The 18,947-nt window shown below is 38.3% G+C and overlaps 1 protein-coding gene across 4 annotated transcripts in view; it reads right to left on the reverse strand.

Annotated features, from left to right (window-relative positions):
* KLHL20 (kelch like family member 20) overlaps positions 1-18,947 on the reverse strand; it is a 71,354-nt gene that overhangs the window by 15,494 nt on the left and 36,913 nt on the right. For all 4 annotated transcript variants that reach the window (XM_023549272.2, XM_010591006.3, XM_023549274.2 and 1 more), the window contains 4 exons: positions 15,154-15,727; positions 8,101-8,259; positions 6,693-6,787; positions 4,125-4,240 (listed from right to left, as the gene is read on the reverse strand). In XM_023549272.2, coding sequence (XP_023405040.1) covers positions 4,125-4,240; positions 6,693-6,787; positions 8,101-8,259; positions 15,154-15,727 — 944 coding nt within the window. The remainder of the gene's footprint in view (positions 1-4,124; positions 4,241-6,692; positions 6,788-8,100; positions 8,260-15,153; positions 15,728-18,947) is intronic.

Below are 18,947 nucleotides of genomic sequence, written 5' to 3' on the forward strand. Positions count from 1 at the left end.
GGTTATGTGGCATATAACAGATGTTGCTATTGTTGTTAGGTACTGTCGAGTTGCTCTAGATTCACAGCGATCCATGTGACAGAGTAGAACTGCCCCACAGGGCTTTCTTGCCTGCATTCTTTGCGGAAGCAGATCGCCAGAAAACTAGAGTGTGAGTGTTACCTCTACTAGCTACGTGATCTTGTGGAAATTCTATAAAGTCTTGTTGAATGCAGTTTTCTCACTGATAAAAAAAAAGGAATCAAAATTAAAAAGTGAAATAATATGTATGTGAAACTTTTTCTAAAGTACAAAATACTGCATAAATGTAATATGTTATCAAAAGCCAAAAGAAGAACCTTAGAAGCTGGCTTTTCTTTTGTTAAGGGAGATGGATTTTGGCTCATCTACTCATGACCTCTTTTTTGTGACTCATGATCTCTTCATAGGTACCTTTGCACTAAAAACAGTACAAAAATTCTTATGATTTGTATTATTAAATACTTAACTTTTTGTTTAAATCTGTAGTCTGGACTTAATTGTAAACTACTCAACATGACATTTAAGGTCAGAAAATATTTTAAAGAAATTATATTTTCCATGAGTGAGTAATACCCAAGGTAACAGTTTCAAACTAAGTTCCATAAATTTCTCTGAGTGCTTCCAAAAAAAAAGGTGTGGTTACAGCATTTACACTTAATCTGTTGTTCTTTCATGCTGTCTCTATTTCAATCCAAAATAAAAGTTAGAACTCTAGAGCATAACATGTAAGTCTAAAGGATACCTTTACCTCAAAATATCTGAAAACTACTGGTTTCTAAGGGGTCTCAAGTAACTTCTTGAACCAGACTAAAACAGGAATAATATATCCAACCTCATTTTAGAGGGATTTGAAACTTCAGTTTATCTCAAATCTCAATGTGCTACATAAATTCTATTTTTATGTTTTCAATGTAAACAAGGCTATTTGAAAAATACTAAACCATAGTAAATTCTGTATAAATTAATTATCTTAAATTTAAATTCTGTTCTAGGATATATGTAACATGTTTCAACATCAGGGAAAGCATCCTAAATTCTAAAATGAAACTTGGCTGCAAATGTGAGGGTTATAAGCATTTGAGAGAAATCACATAGTCTAATGATTAAATCTCAGGCACAATTTTACAATGGAAGCCACTAAAACCAGCTTTTTCTTGGATTACATGTCTCCAAACCAAATTTTTATCACTTCACAAATTTTGTTCTTCAGCACTAAAGAAAAAAAAAAATAGCCCTCTAGGAAATCAAATTTAATAATTTCCTCTGGCTACAGAAGCATAAAAATTAAAGGGTTGCTCAATTCTAATGTCTCATGGAGATTTTATGAGAATTATGATTTTCAAGGCAGCAAGTGATGGCATAACTTGGACAAAGCTAGTTAATTACTCTTAGCTGAGTACACTGTACTTAGAAAAATAAAGTATATGCATACTTCCTGCCCTGGGAGCTCTCTAATCAGTTAAACGATATACTTAAGAAAAAATATTGCTGAGAAGGTGACATACAGTTTTACATGTGGGAGATGCTGACTCTTAAAAGAATTACTTTAAAGACATATTTGGTCAGAAAGTTTTTCCATAAAGATGGCAACTTTCAGAAAGGATTTGGAATAATGTTCACTGAGCTGTGAACATTAAAAATAACCAAAACATATAATTAACAAACATCAAGAAGCCTAATGGAAAATAAGAGGAAAAGCCAAAATTGAAGATACCTATTAAGAGGAGTAGAGTGTCCTAAGTAAAAAACTAAGATTATAGATTTAATGTGAGGCTTCTTGTGTTTATTTTATTCGAACAGAATGAAGAAAAGAAGACTCAATTTTCATGGTTAAGTGAGAACTGGCAACCTAAACATAATAAAAACAAAATTGTAATAAAACCCAAAGAGAACTGAGGGTTAAATTTTAAGGAGAGACAGAGGGGTAATGATCTAAAACTATGTCGGGAACAGTATCACTCAAGAATGGAGTTCAGATCTAGACAATACGAAAAGACTGAGAAAAAAGAGATCACGAACACAAGTTGTAAAGAAAAACACCTAATAAACTACTTTTGTTTATGCCCTTTCTAGCCATGGTCTTGTAACTCCCACTCAGGGGATGGAGACATAGAGGGAGACGGGGAAGAGAAAGAGAGGCAGAGGAGAAGGGGGAGGGAGAGGGACTTTTTTTTTAGATTAATATAAAAATACATAAAAAGAGAGCACTCTTAGAAAATGTCAGTGTTCCACAGCTGGGAAGAGGCTGTCCTGATGGAAGAGCTGCATCCTTGAGTATTCCTGTGCCTGAATTGTAACTGTTATTTCCCTAATAAACTCCATAATTAAGAGTGTGGTCTGTGAGTTCTGAGTGGCCACTGCAATGAATTACAGAACCCAGCAGAGAAGTAGAGAGTGCTGTGGGAGGAAGGTTGGTGTCAGAGTTGGTAAAGATGGCTAAGATAGGAGGTGTGCCTGACCTCAGCCTCACAGGAAGCAGCCTTGGGCTGTTGATCTTGATTCTCCTTTCCCTTTGTGAAGTTAAAAGAGGTCAGACACTGCCTCCAAGCTGTTTTTACACAGCAATATGCAATTATGAGATCACTAGCCACAGTTTGGAATCATGAAACTGATCTACTTTAACTGACTTCTAAAGAAGGCAAAGTGTGATTTAAGTAATGCACACACACCCAGTGCCGTTGAGTCGATTCCAACTCATAGTTACCCTATAGGACAGAGTAGAACTCCCCCTTAGAGTTTCCAAGGAGTGCCTGGCGGATTCAAACTGCCGACCCTTTCATTAGCAGCCATAGCACTTAACCGCTATGCCACCAGGGTTTCCGATTTAAGTAGGATCAATTTAATAAAAAAAAACCCAAATGAGATTTTCATGAAAAGGGTCACACATTGAAAACACATCACCTGACAACTTATAATCATCTATAATCGTGTTGGAAACCCTGATGGCGTAGTAGTTAAGTGTTATGGCTGCTAACCAAAAGGTTGGCAGTTCAAATCCACCACGTGCTCCTTGGAAACTCTACGGGGCAGTTCTACTTTGTCCTATGGGGTCGCTATGAGTCGGAATCGACTCAATGGCAACAGGTTTGGTTTTTTAGATAATCATGTCATATTGGAGGAGTATGATAGGAACTAGCAGGATAAAGATAGCGGTTGGATAATTCAAGCGAAGTCGAGTTTAAATTTCTATTTAAAGGGAGCTACATTATTGTTTCTCAGCATTCCTGAATGGTTCAGCATGTCTGAGACAGAAAGGTCTGAGATTTCTGGGCAGACAGTAGGACCAAAATGATACAGCAGGCCAACTTGAGTATAGGATCAATAGAGCTAAGAAAGATTGTAACTTTAACATAGGATAATGTATTTTAACAGATGGATGTAATTATGCGGCAACTGGAACAATGGTATATAAATTCATGCATGTGATTCACGTCAACAAAATATCCACTGCACATTTTTTTTTTTTGATTAATGTAAAAATACACAAAAAGACAGCACTGTTTTAGAAAATATCAGTGTGGGATCATGGGTTTAGAGTCAAGCTATATGCTGTCAAACTCATATTCTTCAGCCTTATTATGTGTTCTTTTTTTCCTAAATTTTATTTTTTGTTGTTGCTGTTGAGAATATACACAGCAAAACATACACAATTCAACAGTTTCTACATGTACCATTTACTGACACTGATTACATTCTTTGAGTTGTGCAACCATTCTCACTCTCCTTTTCTGAGTTATTCCTCCTCCATGAACTTAAACTCACTGGCCCCTAAGGTTCCTATCTAATATTTCGAGTTGCTGTTGTCAATTTGATCCCATATAGATAGTTCTTAACAGAGTGTAATGCTCAGTGCAGACTTTTTTTTTACTAGGTAAGCTAAATTTTTAAATTTTAAGTGGACTTCAAGGGATATTTTTGGTTTAAGGTTTAAGGATTATCTCAGAGCAATAGTTTTCAGGAGTATATCCACCCTCCATGGCTATTATTATGCGTTCTTATGACAATGGATATCACAGTTGTTCAAAGGATTATTCAAATCACAATTTCTCATATGGAAAAATACTCGGTTTTAGTCCAGTAGTCACAGTATATTAAGATCCAACCTGCAAAGAGCACTTCTCCACATCGGATAGGTTTCCGTGGTCTTGTCCTTGGTCCCTGCATTAGTGGTCGTTCTTGAGGCAATAGGAGGTAGTTTTTAGCCTCGTCTACCAGGTCTCTGCGTGGAAAAAAAAAATCTGCTTTTATTAAAAATATTTAAATAACACTGTTAGTCAAGTTCCGATATGGCTTAAGAATGTATACACTGGCAAACAAGCACAAATCAAATCAAATCATGAACATCAGCCAATATTAAAAGAGGTAGAAACATGACAGCAATGATGCCATTCACACTATGAGCTATGAATTCATTGGCATTTCCATCATGACTTCATATTTCACTGCAAATTTGGCCTGAAACTCAACATATTCGGAGCCAACAATACTTTACGGAAATCTTAGAAAGTACAACTCAATTACTAGCCTGCACAGTTACTGCTTTCTAATGAATTTTATTAGACTCTGCAGGATACTGGCAAAGAAGCATGTCAGCTAGGGTACCAAATATTTGCTAGGTCAATAAAGTAATAAAACTGAGTCAAAAATTCAATTGCTAAAAATAAATACTATACTGTCAATATTAATTTGCTATTTAGTATGAAACCCTGGTGGCATAGTGGTTAAGTGCGATGGCTGCTAACCAAGAGGCCGGCAGTTCAAATCCACCAGGCGCTCCTTGGAAACTCTATCGGGTATGAATCATTCCCCTCAACAAGTCCACTGAGGATGAACAAAATTTTTCCCTGTCTAATTAAGGTACTTCAAGAGAAGAAACTAATAATTACTTTTGTTAACTACAATATCCTAATACAAGCTATTTGTATATGTACTTATTTCACTTAAGTTCTTTGAGTGACTCAGCACCTGATTAATGCAAACTCAACTTGTTACTCTGTCCTCTCTCAGCTTTGAAATTGTTTTCCAAACTGCTCCACATTTTCATTTCTCTAGTTATTGTTCGTTACAGAGAGTAATTCCTGCTAGATCAGTCCCAGCCATGACTCAATAATGTACTTTCCAATACACGGCTTTGCTAAGGCTACTTCTAAGTTTACCTACCCTGAAAAAAAAAAAATAAATAAAAAAGACCAAGAGCTTTTTCTAGCTTTCCCAGACTTAAAGACAAAGACTGTGATTTCTTAATAGTTGGTTTTATGGCATTTAAGAGTTCCCAGAAAGGGTATTATAGAGGTAATACTTTGCAAGCCAAAAAAAAAAAAAAAAAAGCCAACACAAATTTAATAGTAAAAACAACAATAACAATACTTACAGCTATGTGTTAGTCCCTGTTTCACGTGATTAATATATAATAAATCTTTTAATTCATTTAATCCTCACAAAAGCCCTATGGAATAGGTACTATTATTATCCCCACTTAGTAGACGAGGAAACTGCAGAACAAAGGTTACAGTAACTTGCCTAAGGTCACACAGCCAGTAAACTGGGAGGCCAGGATGTTAGGAAGGTGCTTTTTCTAAAGTGACTTTGTAAGTACCTTTACCTTCTGCATCAGAATCATTGCAATTCAATGTATTTCTTGTAAGTGTGGGCAGGACAGCTCTGTACTGTTTCTTCAGATTTCAGCATGCAGAATTTATACAGTTTTCCTTACAAATATTTAGAGGAATTAAAAGCTCCTTGTCTGTTTTTTTTTTTTTAATTTAAAAGACTAAGACCTGAAATCTCCATTTAACACATCCTGTTGAAGGGACAAGCTACAGACTGTAGAAGAAACGCCAAGTGAATCTCCATGTCCTCTCTCTCTTCTAGGATCAGGGATAATTCCAAGTCTCCTCAGTTACTAAATGAGACCCAAAGGTCAGGGCAGTTTAAGGAGTTTTGAGTACTGACTCACTCTTTCACTTGTATATTTTGAACATGCTGGACAAAAACCGTTGAAAACCACCAAGATAGCTTCAGATTTAAACCTAATCCTTAAAAGTATGTCACACAGGTAAAAGTAATTGTATTATGTAATACGTATTGTATGTATTTACAGAAACAGACCAATAAAGTAAACATGTTTTTTTTTGTCTGTCTGTTTTTAAGCATTTAGTTTCTCTTACCAAAAAAACATGTGGAAACTACTTCACCAAGCTTGAGTAGAAATCTTCCCATAGCTACTTTATGAATGCGGTAGATCTTTAACTCTGCCCACTTACAAAGCAAGGCTGTTCCTAGTCCCCAGGTAGGCATATGCGATGGAACGAAAACGTGCTCACTGACAAAGTAAACAACATTATTTATCTCAAGAAAAATATATATATATAAGCAGAAAATTGCCTCTTCAAATGGAAGCTTGCATTAAAATCTCAGAAATCTACCTCTTCATTGCCACTTCTACATCAATAAGCACCACACATAAAAAACTAATGGCATAGAATACCGGAAGTTCAGTCCTCTCTTCTTCCATCCCTTCCTCTTGACCCTAGCCCAGAAGAAAAACCCGTTAAATACCGAAATGCTGCCCTGGTTTCAGCACTAAGAAGTACAGTATTTAGGAAACAAGGAAATTAGGAGAATATGGGAATGCATAGTTCTTGGTTTTCCCCCTCCAGGGCTATTTATACCTGCATTCTTCATCACTTTTGATGAGGGGATCGGAGCCTACTGTGCCCACCAGGAACTTGGGACTAAGCAAAGGAAGACGAACATGTTGCAGCACCTATGAGGTAATAAACACTGTCAGAGGAACGAGCTCACATATATGAGTAAAGATGGTGTATGACTACATGGCAGCAAAAGCAGTTTTTTGCCCCACCACCTGCACGACCCTTACACTGAAATTTGTACTGAAAGAATATACCCTAGGGATAGTAGACCCTCCTCCCCTAGTACCCCTTAGTGGTGAGGTATATGATTAACTATATAATTGCATGCTGGCAAGATCTAATTGTAAGATCCCAGAAGGGGAGAAAATGTTCTTCCTCTGATGCCATCAAAGTTCTTCCTCTGATGCCATAGACCATCACATACCTTGAACCCAGACTACATTGAGGCACCTCCCTCCTCCTTCCCTTCCCCTTTTCCTATGCAGGCAGACCCCTCGGGATTAAGGTGTATAGAAGCCCCACGGCCCTTTGCCTCTTTGTTTCCTTTACCTACAATGTATCGAGGGGCTAAGTAGGGAGTAGAAGAGATTTCCCTGTTAACTCACGCTGGGGATGACTACCTTTTCACGGGGGGAGGATGAGGTCTGAGATGGAATTTTACCGTTTCTTCTCCATCCTAATTACTGTAAGTAATTAAAGCCTATGAAAATGCCACTGGGTGAATGTCAATTATTGCTGAGAGCTACAGCCTTGAAGGGAACTGCTTACATTTTTCATCTCATTTCATCGCAATGACCCATGCTCACCTACTGTGTTTCTGTTTTGGGATCTAACTGAAAATGATAAGAAAGGAGGAGGGAGACATAAATACTAAAATAAATGAATTTTAACAACCAATTCAGTAATGTAAAATAATTGGAAAATTGAAAGCACACTGATGTCACTTCAAAATGCTACTTACAGCTTTCAGCAATGTTTGAAGCTCTTATATAATCAGCTTATATAACTGGATTCAAAATTAACATTCTAAAAGAATATCCTGTTAAATTGGTGAAGACTATAGTCACAACAAGAATGGGCCTTAAGCATTTCGCTCAGTGACCACTTATGCCCCATACCATTCCTTTACTACTCAAAGCGTGGTGGGGTTTCCAGGCTACAGGAATGGGAAGGATGATTTCACACATTTAGGTTTCGACCTGTACTAGAGCCCAAAGCTCAAGTCCATGCAAGACAGAGGGAAAGCAAAGGAGCACAAAGTTCATAATAACTAGTCGGGACGCTTCAAAACAGTTATCTCCTCAGTTATTTAGAAAAAGATGGATTTCTTTAATAGAAGGGACAGGACTATTTGTTTCATTTTTGTAAGTCAAATATGTATTATTTCACCTAATACAGTTTCTCAGACAAAAATGTCCATCATTACCTGGGGTAGCTGAGGCCGTCTTTCTTGAATACTGTATTTGACCCAGGCCATCACTGCATTGAACACCTGCTCTTCACTGCGAACGTTTAGCTCATCACTAGATATTATATCAATGAGCTGATTGGCTGGAAGCAACATGAATTCTTCACTTTCCATCACCTGTTAGGTAAGAAATGAAAGGAAAAAAAGCAAAAACAAACCTGTGATCACATTTAATTTATGGCCTCAACATTTTTCTTCAGGATTTTGAAGCAAAGCTTTCTTTCACAGTAGAGGTGAGGTTTAAAACAACACAGGAGATGAGAAAAATTTAAAAAAAGAACAAAGGAGAGTACAGAGGACACAATTAAAATTAAAGAAAATAATCATTTGTGATTCAAGCAATTTAAGAAAAATTATTTTTTTCTAAAATAAAGGATCATAAAAAATTATATTCAAAATAAATCAAACTATATAAATTATAACTCCAGAAATATAAAAGGCATATTAAAAAAAAATTTAGGAAAAGCTTTCAGAGGAAGATTTGACACTAAAAGGACAGTGTCTAGGGCAGAAACACCAAGAGGCCAGTTTAAAAAAAGAATGAGGGTATCAACAATTCTGTAAGCAAAATGAATACAGTTAGGAGAAAATTAAACCTATGGAAACCTCTGAGGACCAAACCACTTGGATATATAAGCCAGTGAGAAACTATAAACACACCAAGGATTTATCTTTGCTCAAGGCAAGGGAACTGTCAGAAAAGATGATGAAAAGACAAAAAGGGTATTACCGCGTTGTAAGTGCAGCCACAAATGCTAAGCTCTTGCAAGTCTGTTCTTCAGTATGTAGGGTGAAAGGGACAGGATGCAATGAAGAGACGGGATGCAGTCACTGCCACCTTCCACGTGATCTGTTCTATCACTCAGGAGATTAAGCTGCATGTGATGCATACGAGTGCAGGCAGGACATGGTTAAAGGCTCAAATTCCTACTGTGCTACCTCTAATGTAGACGATGAAATCTCTTGGGACAGGGTTATTTTCATGCTCATCAAAACAACAGAACTTTTAGCAAGATATAAGTCATAACAATTGGCTTAGTCATCCAGTGCTGCTGTAACAGAAATACCACAAGTGGATGGCTTTAACAAAGAGAAATTTATTTCTTCACAGTAAAGTAGGCTGAAAGTCCAAATTCAGAGTGTCAGCTCCAGGGGAAGGCTTTCTCTTTCTGTCAGCCTTCTCATCAATCTTCCCACAGTCTAGGAGCTTCTTTACACAGGAACCCCTGGTCCAAAGGACGTGCTCTGCTCCTGGCACTGTTTTCTTGGTGGTAAGAGGTCCCCCTGTCTCTCTGCTTACGTCTTCATTTTGTATCTCAAGATACTGACTCAAGACCCAATCTAATCTTGTAGGTTAAGTCTTGCCCCACTAACACAACTGCTGTCCATCCTCCCTTATTAACATCATAGAGGCAGGGTTTACAACATATAGGAAAATCACACAATACCGGGAATCATGGGTCAGCCCAACTGACAACACAGATTTTTGGAGGGACATAATTCAATTCATGACATTCCACCCTTTGGCTCCAAAAAATCACATCCTTGCAACATGCAAAACATATTTCACCCCATCGTATCATAGCAAAAGTCTTAACTCCAAGTCCCAAATCCAAAAAATTCTCTTCATCTAGAATACAAGTTATTTGCTTCCAAAGGTACAATGGCAGAACAGGCACAAGCTAGACATTCCCATTACAAATGGGAGAAGCTAGAGGGAAAGAAGGGATAACAGGCACAAAGCAAGTCAGCAGAACACATTACATTAGTCCTCAAGGCTCTGAAAATAATCCTCTGTTCTCTGAGACAATTTACACAATAACCCTGCCCTCCAGACTCTAGGTATTGGCCACATTCTCCGGATTCTGAGTAGAGGCCCCTCCACCAGAGATTCACCTCTGCCTTCCAGGCCCAACTCTGCTCCCTCAGCTTTGAGCCTAACATTCTCCTCTTCTATCTGAGTGGCAACTCCACCCCTAGAAATACCAGAGGCCATAGCTCCACCCTTTTAAACCCCTGAGGTCATGGCCATATCTTTTGAGACTGAGGCAATTCCGCTTCTTGTGTTCTTTGTCTCTTCAGCTTCTGCTTCCCTGCTTCTTGGCTTCTTGGGCCTCATGCCTGCATCTGCCCTGCTGGGGCAAGTGTTCCAAAGCTCTGTAGCTCCACCAATAAATGCCTGGAGGCACGCCACTCGGCCAGGAAGCCTCCTGTGCACAAGCACTCAGCTCTCTTGCTCCATGGGTTGGCAAGCTCAGTTCTACCAATAAGTGCCCAGAAGCATCCCACTCCACCAGGAAACCTCCTGCACACAGGCACTCAGCTCTCTCACTCCTTGGGTGGCTGGTGGATTGGCTCCAGTGCTGTCTTGCGCTGGTCTCCTGGTTCTGCTGCTGTTGGTTCTCTGCCACTGCTGCTTCTCTGCCACTGCAGGTTCTCTATCCATTCACAGTTTCAAAACCACTTCCACAGTTTAGGTATCTGTTAGAGCAGCACCCTATCCCTGGTACCAAATTCTGTCTTAGTCATCTAGTGCTGCTATAACCGAAATACCACAAGTGGATAGCGTTAACAAAGAGAAATTTATTTCTTCCTAGTAAAGTAGGCTAAAAGTCCAAATTCAGGGTGTCAGCTCCAGGGGAAGGCTGTCTCTCTCTTTGGCCTTCTCATCAATCTTCCCCCACATCAGGAGCTTTTTTGTGCAAGAACCCCAGGTCTAAAGGACGCACTCTGCTCCTGGCACTGCTTTCTTGGTGGTAAGAGGTCCCCCTGTCCTTTTGCTTGCATCTTTTCTTTTGTATCTAAAGAGACTGCCTCAAGACACAATCCAGTCTTGTAGGTAGAGTCCGGTCTCACTAACACAACTGCTGCCCATCCTCCCTCATTAACATCATAGAGGCAGGGTTTACAACATATAGGAAAATCACACAATACCGGGAATCATGGGTCAGCCCAACTGATAATACACATTTTTGGGGGGACATAATTCAATCCATAACAACAATAATTTGAATATTTGATTAAAAATGCTTTTTCCAAGTACATAAGGAAAAAATGCAAATCTCAAAAATAAAACGTAAGGGCCATGAGATCGGTTATACTTAAAGTAGAAAATACTAATGGGCATCCCAATTTTTATGGCACAAGTCTTCAAAACATCTGAGGGAGAGACCTTCCGGGGTTCAGGAAATTAAATAGGTAACCTTTAAATTTTAGCTGAGGTTGTTCAGGCTGCTACCTTAGTAATTAGAATGATTACATTTTACTCTCTGATAGCGTTGTCAGATTTAGCAAATAAAAATACAGGACAATATTTGGGACGTATACTAAAAAAACTATTCCTTGTTTATCTGCAATTCAAATTTAACTGAGTACCCTGTATTTTATTTCGCAACGCTATAGTGGGGGCTATTAATGTTCAGAACGGAACGTGGGGCCTAGCTCGATGAAACGTGCTGGCCTTTACAACATGCTAAGCTTTAGTCATGGCTGCATCTTACCTTCTTCTTTCTTGTTTTCCTTTCACTCTGATTTCTCCACTAAGTATAAATATTGCAGTATCATGTATCCTCTCTAAGTTAAAATGTTAAGTGCTTTAACTTTTTTTTTGTCAGTGTAAATTTTTTTTCCAACTTAGTGATTGTAAATCAAATGTTTTTAGTATATATATCTGTGATTATCAAGTTTGGCATTTATGAATAAATCACTATGGTATTAACAGGTCATTTACTGGAAATATGAGGTGGCCTGAAAACACGAAAAATCACATGAGAAAAATGTTTGGGAGACTAAAAATCATACTTTTGATAGATAAAGTCTAGTTAAAACGGCACTTCTTTCCCCACCAAAAAAAAAAAAATGGTAATGATATACCATTAGGACAACCCTAGCACGGAAGTCTAACCTTGCACCAAACGACCAGGTTAAGAAAATAATGTTTTAAAGTGTCTTCTCTTAAATAAGATTTTAGAGATCTGAACTTTAAGTCCCACATTATTGTGGTAATCAGCTTATTTTCAGATGGATGCAGATGCTATTTGAAAAATGAATAAAGCTGAAAACAAACAAGAATGAATAAGAAAAGCCATCTAACAAAAATGAATGGTGAACTTAGTGCTACTGAGTTTAAAGATGATTTTAAAATTTATGTTTATGGGCAAGAGAAACACTGTATTAATGGCCTAATGAAATAGAGGGAACTTAAATACAGATTTGACTAAGTCTGAGAATAACTTAAGTGTTAAGCCCCAAATGGTGACTTTTTTTTTACATCTACATGGAGCAATTCTAGTCCATTCTAGCCCCCAACTCATGGTGTAGGCCTATGGGCTACAGAATAGAGTTGATCCATAGGATTTTCTTGGCTGTTATCTTTATGGAAGCAGATTACCAGGCCTTTTCTTCCTTGGAGTCACTGACTGGATTCGAACTACCAACCTTTTGATTAGCGGATGATTGCAAACCACCTGTGCCACCTAGGCTCCATCTCCTACTATACCTATTGCTGTTGAGTCAATTCTGACTCATAGCAATCCTATAGGTCAGAGGAGAATTACCCTGTAGGGTCTCCAAGGAGCGGCTGGTGGATTGGACCTTTTGGTTAGCAGCCACGCTCTTAACCACTATGCCACCAGGGCTCCTGAAGGTTCGCCTCTTCTGGAATTTCATGTAAGTGGAACCATTCACTAATAGCCTTTTGTGTCTGGCTTCTCTGACTCAGCATAATGTTTTTGAGATTCATCTATATTGTTTCATGTACCAGAATTTGTTCATTTTGATTACTGAAGAGTATTCCATAGTTTATCTAATCACCATTGATGGACATCCTCTCTTATCCCTTTGAGTCCAATCTGGCAGTGTTTCTGCTGATAGAATTTTATATTTGTAATGTGGCAGATAAAGAAATGGTACTTTAGCGTAGTTTTGTTTTTTATGTTTTAGTTATTACAAACAAGACTGGACATATTTTCATAAGTTTAAGGGAAATTTGACTTTCAGTTCTGTTTACTGCCCATTTTTCTCTTATGTCACTGGTTTAGGTTTTTGATCAAAACAGCAGTTCTTGATGTATAAGGAGATTAACTCTGTGAAATGAGTTGCAAGTATTTTCTCTAGTCTTTTGACTTCTGCTTTGTTATTGTTGTTTGGTTTTACCACGCAAAACTTTTTGATTTTTATGTAGTCAAATCTATCAATCTTTTCCTTATGCTTTCCAGATTAGTCAGTTAGAAAGGCCTTCTTTACTTCAAGATTATAAAGGAATTACTCCATGTTGTCTTCTAATATTTTCATGGCTTCATTTTCTACATTTAAATCTTTAATTCACTGGAGGTTATCCTGGTGGATGAGAAAGTGATTTTTTAAAATCACTGGACCATGTCTTCCTTTGCTTATAGCCTTTAATGGTTTTCTATTGCTCTTAATATTAAATCTAAAATTCTTAACATGGTCTATAAACTCCAGTGTGACATGGCCCCATACTTTATACGAAATCATTATGCAATATCCTCTCTCTTGCTCTCTGGGTCTCACTGGGTTTCTTGGGTTTCTTTCAGTTCTTCAGAATAGCTGTGCTTCTTCATGTCTCAGGATTTTGCATAAGCTGTTCCAGAACCAAAGTTAAATCTCTGTTATATACTCTTAAATCATCCAGTGCTGCTGCTTTGTAGAACCCATTGACTATAATGATTTGTGTAATTATACAATCAATGGCTATCTTCCCTGCTACGTTGTAAACTCCATGAGTACAGGGACTCTAGTGCCTTGTTCATCACTGTGGCCTCAGTTCCCAAGCACAGTGGCTGAAACATAGTAGCTTTACAAATGTTTGTTAAATTAATGAATTAGTGAAAAATAAGAAACTTAACGAAAAATTCTTTTTGATAATGTCTAAATCCATTTTTTTCTGATTATTCACCAAATAATCTCTTAACTATAAATTAGTCTGCTGAGCAATCCATATAGTCAGGAAGGGACTGCCTCATCCAAATGACTGACAGCAGATATTCTATCAGATACAGATCCCTTATGAATTAATAAACTATATTCTGGCTTATAAACTATTCTCTTATGAATATGGTTCAAGAGATTAAATCCTGGTGTACGATTGATTACTTTTGTGGCCTTTCTAGCCATGGTCTTGTAAGTCCCACCCAGGTGACTGGGCGGGACTGTGTGACAGGGTAATTGTGGCCCACCAAGGGGACTGGTCAGTTTTGCCTTAAAAGAGAGCCAATTCCAGAGCAGAGAGGAGGATCCTACCACCACCAAGGAAGAACAGCAGGAGCGGAGAGTGACTCCTCTGGACCCTGTGTGGAGAAGCTCCTGGAAGTAGGAGACAGAGAGAGAGAGAGACAGAGAGCAAGCTGTAACCCTGAAGATGGTGAGAAGCGATGTCAGCAGAGATCCGGCAGCAGGAAATGATGCAGTGGCCTTCCCACTCCACAGACAGAGAAAGCTGGCCTGCGAGCACAGTTGGGAAGAAGCTGTCCTGATGGAAGAACTGTATCCTGAGTATTCCTGAGCCTGAATTGTAACTGTTACTTCCCTAATAAACCCTATAATCATAAGTATGGTCTGTGAGTTGTGTGTGGCCACTGTGATGAATTACCAAACCCAGGAGAGAAGTAAAGACTGCTGTGTGAGGGACGGGTGGCGTCAGAATGAGTAAACATGGCAGAGAGAGGAGGCTTGTCTAGCCTTCACTTCATGGGAGTCGGCCTTAAGCTGTTGATCTTGGTTCTCTTTTCCCCTTGTGGGGTTGGAGGAAGTCAGATACCACCGCCGCGCCATTTTTACATGTCCTTAAACCTTAACTTTTGCAGGCAGAACACAAAGTTAGCCTCCAGAATAAAAAACTGTGCTTAGAATTTGTCATACTTCTTTGACATTATCAGTTAGAGTCAGCAGTAAATATTAAGGCATATATGTGTTAATTAGCGAAATACGAACCCATATTACTCTCCTGAGAAATACATTATGAATGCATTCAAACCGCCAAGTACAACTCACCTCCTGAAAGTTATGTTGAGTGAATTTGTCTGCTATCCTTAGTAACTCACGACATGAATGTGTGTCAGCAAAAGCTCGAATGCCCAGGCAGTTAGAAGGATCTAATTGTCTCTTCAAGAATTCACAGCAGGCTTCCTGTATTTCTGCCAGCTGGAGGAGGCAAGCAGCTGGCAGAAGGGTTTGAACATTGCCCTCTTCAACTGTTATCTGGGAGGTATATGCAAAGTCAATCAGTAGTTCCATAGCCCTCTCATCTATGTCTCGGATCACCACTTCCGTCTGACGGCTCTCTGCCAATTCTCCCGTAAACATAGCTCTAAAGTAGGGACTACAGGCTGACAAAATGACTCGATGGGCATATATCTTCTTAGCGCCCACAACTAGCACCACATCACATAGCTCCCGGTGCTTTCTCAGAAGGTTAATCACTTCCAAGGTTTGTCGAGGGTGCTTGTCTGAGATGTAGGGCATGCGGGCAGGTTGGGGAACCCCTTCTGGCAGTTTGTTGGGGTCTCCAAGGGTGCAGCGGCTTGTTACATCCATTCCAGTCTCTCCTGGTCGAATGTTGGTACACCTGAGGAATGAGGGGGGAAGAAAAGATGGAGATATTAGAGCTCACCTCTGCCCTAAAGTGTTCATAAGTCCAGAGATAGGGAAGACCTGTAAGTATTGAAAGAGAGAACTAGGCCCCCAAAGAAGTTCTTTTCTTAGAACTCTAGGAACCCATAAACTTCCTTAAAGCCTCCTGAAGGATACCCAAAAAAAAAACCAAACCCAGTGCTGTTGAGTTGATTCCGACTCACAGCGACCCTATGGGACAGAGTAGAACTGCCCATACAGTTTCCAAGGAGCGTCTGGCGGATTCGAACTGCCAACCCTTTGGTTAGCAGCTGTAGCACTTAACCACTATGCCACCGGGGTTTCCTCTTGAAGGATGAATGGTATTAATTCCAAGTCAGAGTCCTTTTACTCTGCACTCCCATAAAACAAATAACAATTACTTTTTCATTCCAGAAGTAGTAGTCAGATTGTCTTGGGTGACGTCTCTTACAACTGTCTGTAATACGTGAATTAAAATTTATAAAAAACATCTTTAAATGATTCTCTCTCTGCACAAAATAGACCAATAAACTTTCATTCCTTAATCTGGTTTGACCAAAATCTTTTTATTTGTTATTTTCCTAAAATGCAGCTGATGTTGAATTCTCATTTTCACTATATGATATTTTAAATTTAAGGTTCAGCACAAAATCTGTAAAATGTAGCTCATGTTGCATAAAAAGATCAGAAAAAAAAATAGGCCAGGATCCAAACAAATTTACTTTATATGCAATACTACATTGCCTTGGTCCTAAGATGCCTAATTTTTCACAGTTTTTTATTTCTGAAATTGGGACACATCCAAAGTGAATGTCAAAGAAACTTGCCAGCTGCCAGATAGAGAAGTTGCGGTACCATTGTCACTGCCCCCAAACGTGGAAACTTGCCACATTTCAGATATCAGAATTTTCAAAGCCAAGTGAGGCCAATGTGACAAGATTCTTATTGGAGAAAATTACAGCTGTTCAGGATTTGAGAGCTTCTGGTTAACTTTCAAGGGAAGAGATTTTACTTTAAATGATACATAATTCATTTTTAAAAGTCTTGTCATTTAACCAAATAAGATACATGTCTTCATTAGGTCTTAAAATTACACAGTCAATCACAACGGTTCTAAAGAAAAAAAAAACACATAAAACCCAGAAACAAAGCCCACAATCATCACAAGCTATGAAAGGACTGTGCCATTGTGATGCTAGGAGTAATTGCTGAGGACCAAAGGTAACTCAGAGGGTTCCTGGGTCTCCGGAAGAGAAGAAAGCTTCGAATTAAACTTTGATTGTGATATTGAAGAAAACTGAGGTACCAATTACATGGACAAATATGTGCTTTATTGTCAGCTAGTAAGAAAAGTTTGGTGTACCTTTAATGCAATACTTATATTTCCAAAAAGTTGCTACTAAATCAATTGTGTCTTAGAAGTAAAGAAATAAATAACTATATAGTTAATTATAATAGTTTGTTCTTAAAAAGGGAAAGAATCAAATCAAATATTTTGGAAGTGATTCAGAAGCAGAGATGGATGAATATGAAGAGTTAAAATCCCTTCCCTCCCAGATGGACTGAGTCAAACCACAGATGATATCCTCACCCCAAGTCTAATAGGTCAGAATTGGGTACTATGGTTATTCTGTAATTAAAATTTTGATATTTAATTAGATTTTTTTCTAGCTATACTAGCATAAAGTTTCACAACAGGATCTGAAATCAGATGGAACTGGGTTGAAATCCTAGTAATGACAATTACTGAACAAGTTACTTATCCTCTAAAATCCCTAGTTTTAAAATCTCCAAAATGGGTAAGAGTCTACCTCATAAAGCAAAGATTAAGTAAAATAATATACGTAAAAGCTTTCAGTTTAGTGCTCGCTACATATTAACCATTTTAAATTGTAGTAATAGAACTCTACATTCACTTAAGACAAGGTGGTTAAGTTTATCCATGCTAAAAATCAAACCCAAGTTAATATGCTTCAATTGATATTTAAAGGAATTTTGAATTGAGAAATCAGCAAGTCTGGTTTGAAGTTTAACTTTATGTTTTAAAAATAGTTTTATTGTGGTAAAATATCTATGAAAAGTTGTCATCTTAACCACTAAGGTATACAATTTAGTGACATTAATTATACTCACCGTGTAGTGCTACCGTGTAGTGCTATCATCACCTATCCATTTCCAGAAGTTTTTCATCACCCCTTCAGCAGTAACTCCCCATCACCCCCTCACTCCAGCCCCTGGTTACGTCTAATAAATGCTTATCTCTATGCATTTGCCTATTTCAGATATTTCATATAAGTGGAATCATACAATATTTGTCCTTTTGTGTCTGGCTTATTTCACTCGGCATAATGTTTTCAAGGTTCACCCATGTTGTAGCGTGTACAGGAACACTTCATTTTTCTCTTTATGGCTGAATAATATACACCAGTTACACCCACTGCTGTCAAGTCGATTCTGACTCATAGCGACCCTGTAGGACAGAGTAGAACTGCTACTGCCCCACAGTTTCCAAAGAGTGGCTGGCGGAATCTAACTGCTGATCTTTTGGTTAGCGGCCAAGATCTTAACCACTGAGCCACCAGGGCTCCAGATATTCCATATTTATTCCACTGAGGATGTGTGTGTGTATACATATGTATATTCACACACACACACCACATCTTATATATTTATCTGGTGATGGCCATTTGGATTGTTTCTACCTTTTGGCTATTGTGAATAATGCTGCTATGAACACTGGTGTACAAGTATCTGTTTGTGTCCCTGCTTTCAATTCTTTTGGGTATAGGCCCAAGAGTGGACTTGCTGGACAATATGGTAATTCTATGTTTAGCTTTTTGAGGAACTGCCAAGCTGTTTTCCACAGCAGTTGCGTCCTTTTACATTATCACCAGCAACACACGAGGATTCCAATTTCTCCATATTCTCACCAACACTTGCTCTTTTCCATTTTTCTTAGTGGATGTGATACAGTACTCACTGCAGTTTTGATTTATAGACTGACTTTGAGTATCTTTTAATGCGCCCGTTGGCCATTTGCATATCTTCTTCGAGAAATGTCTATTTAAGTCCTTTGCCCATTTTTAATTGGGTTGTTTGTTTTTTTGTTGTTGAGCTGTATGAGGTTTTTTTTTTTTAATGTATTGTGGATATTAAACCTTTATCAGATATACGGTTTTCAAATATTTTCTCCC

Source organism: Loxodonta africana, chromosome 25 (genome assembly GCF_030014295.1).
Source record: "Loxodonta africana isolate mLoxAfr1 chromosome 25, mLoxAfr1.hap2, whole genome shotgun sequence".
Lineage (NCBI taxonomy): Eukaryota > Metazoa > Chordata > Mammalia > Proboscidea > Elephantidae > Loxodonta > Loxodonta africana.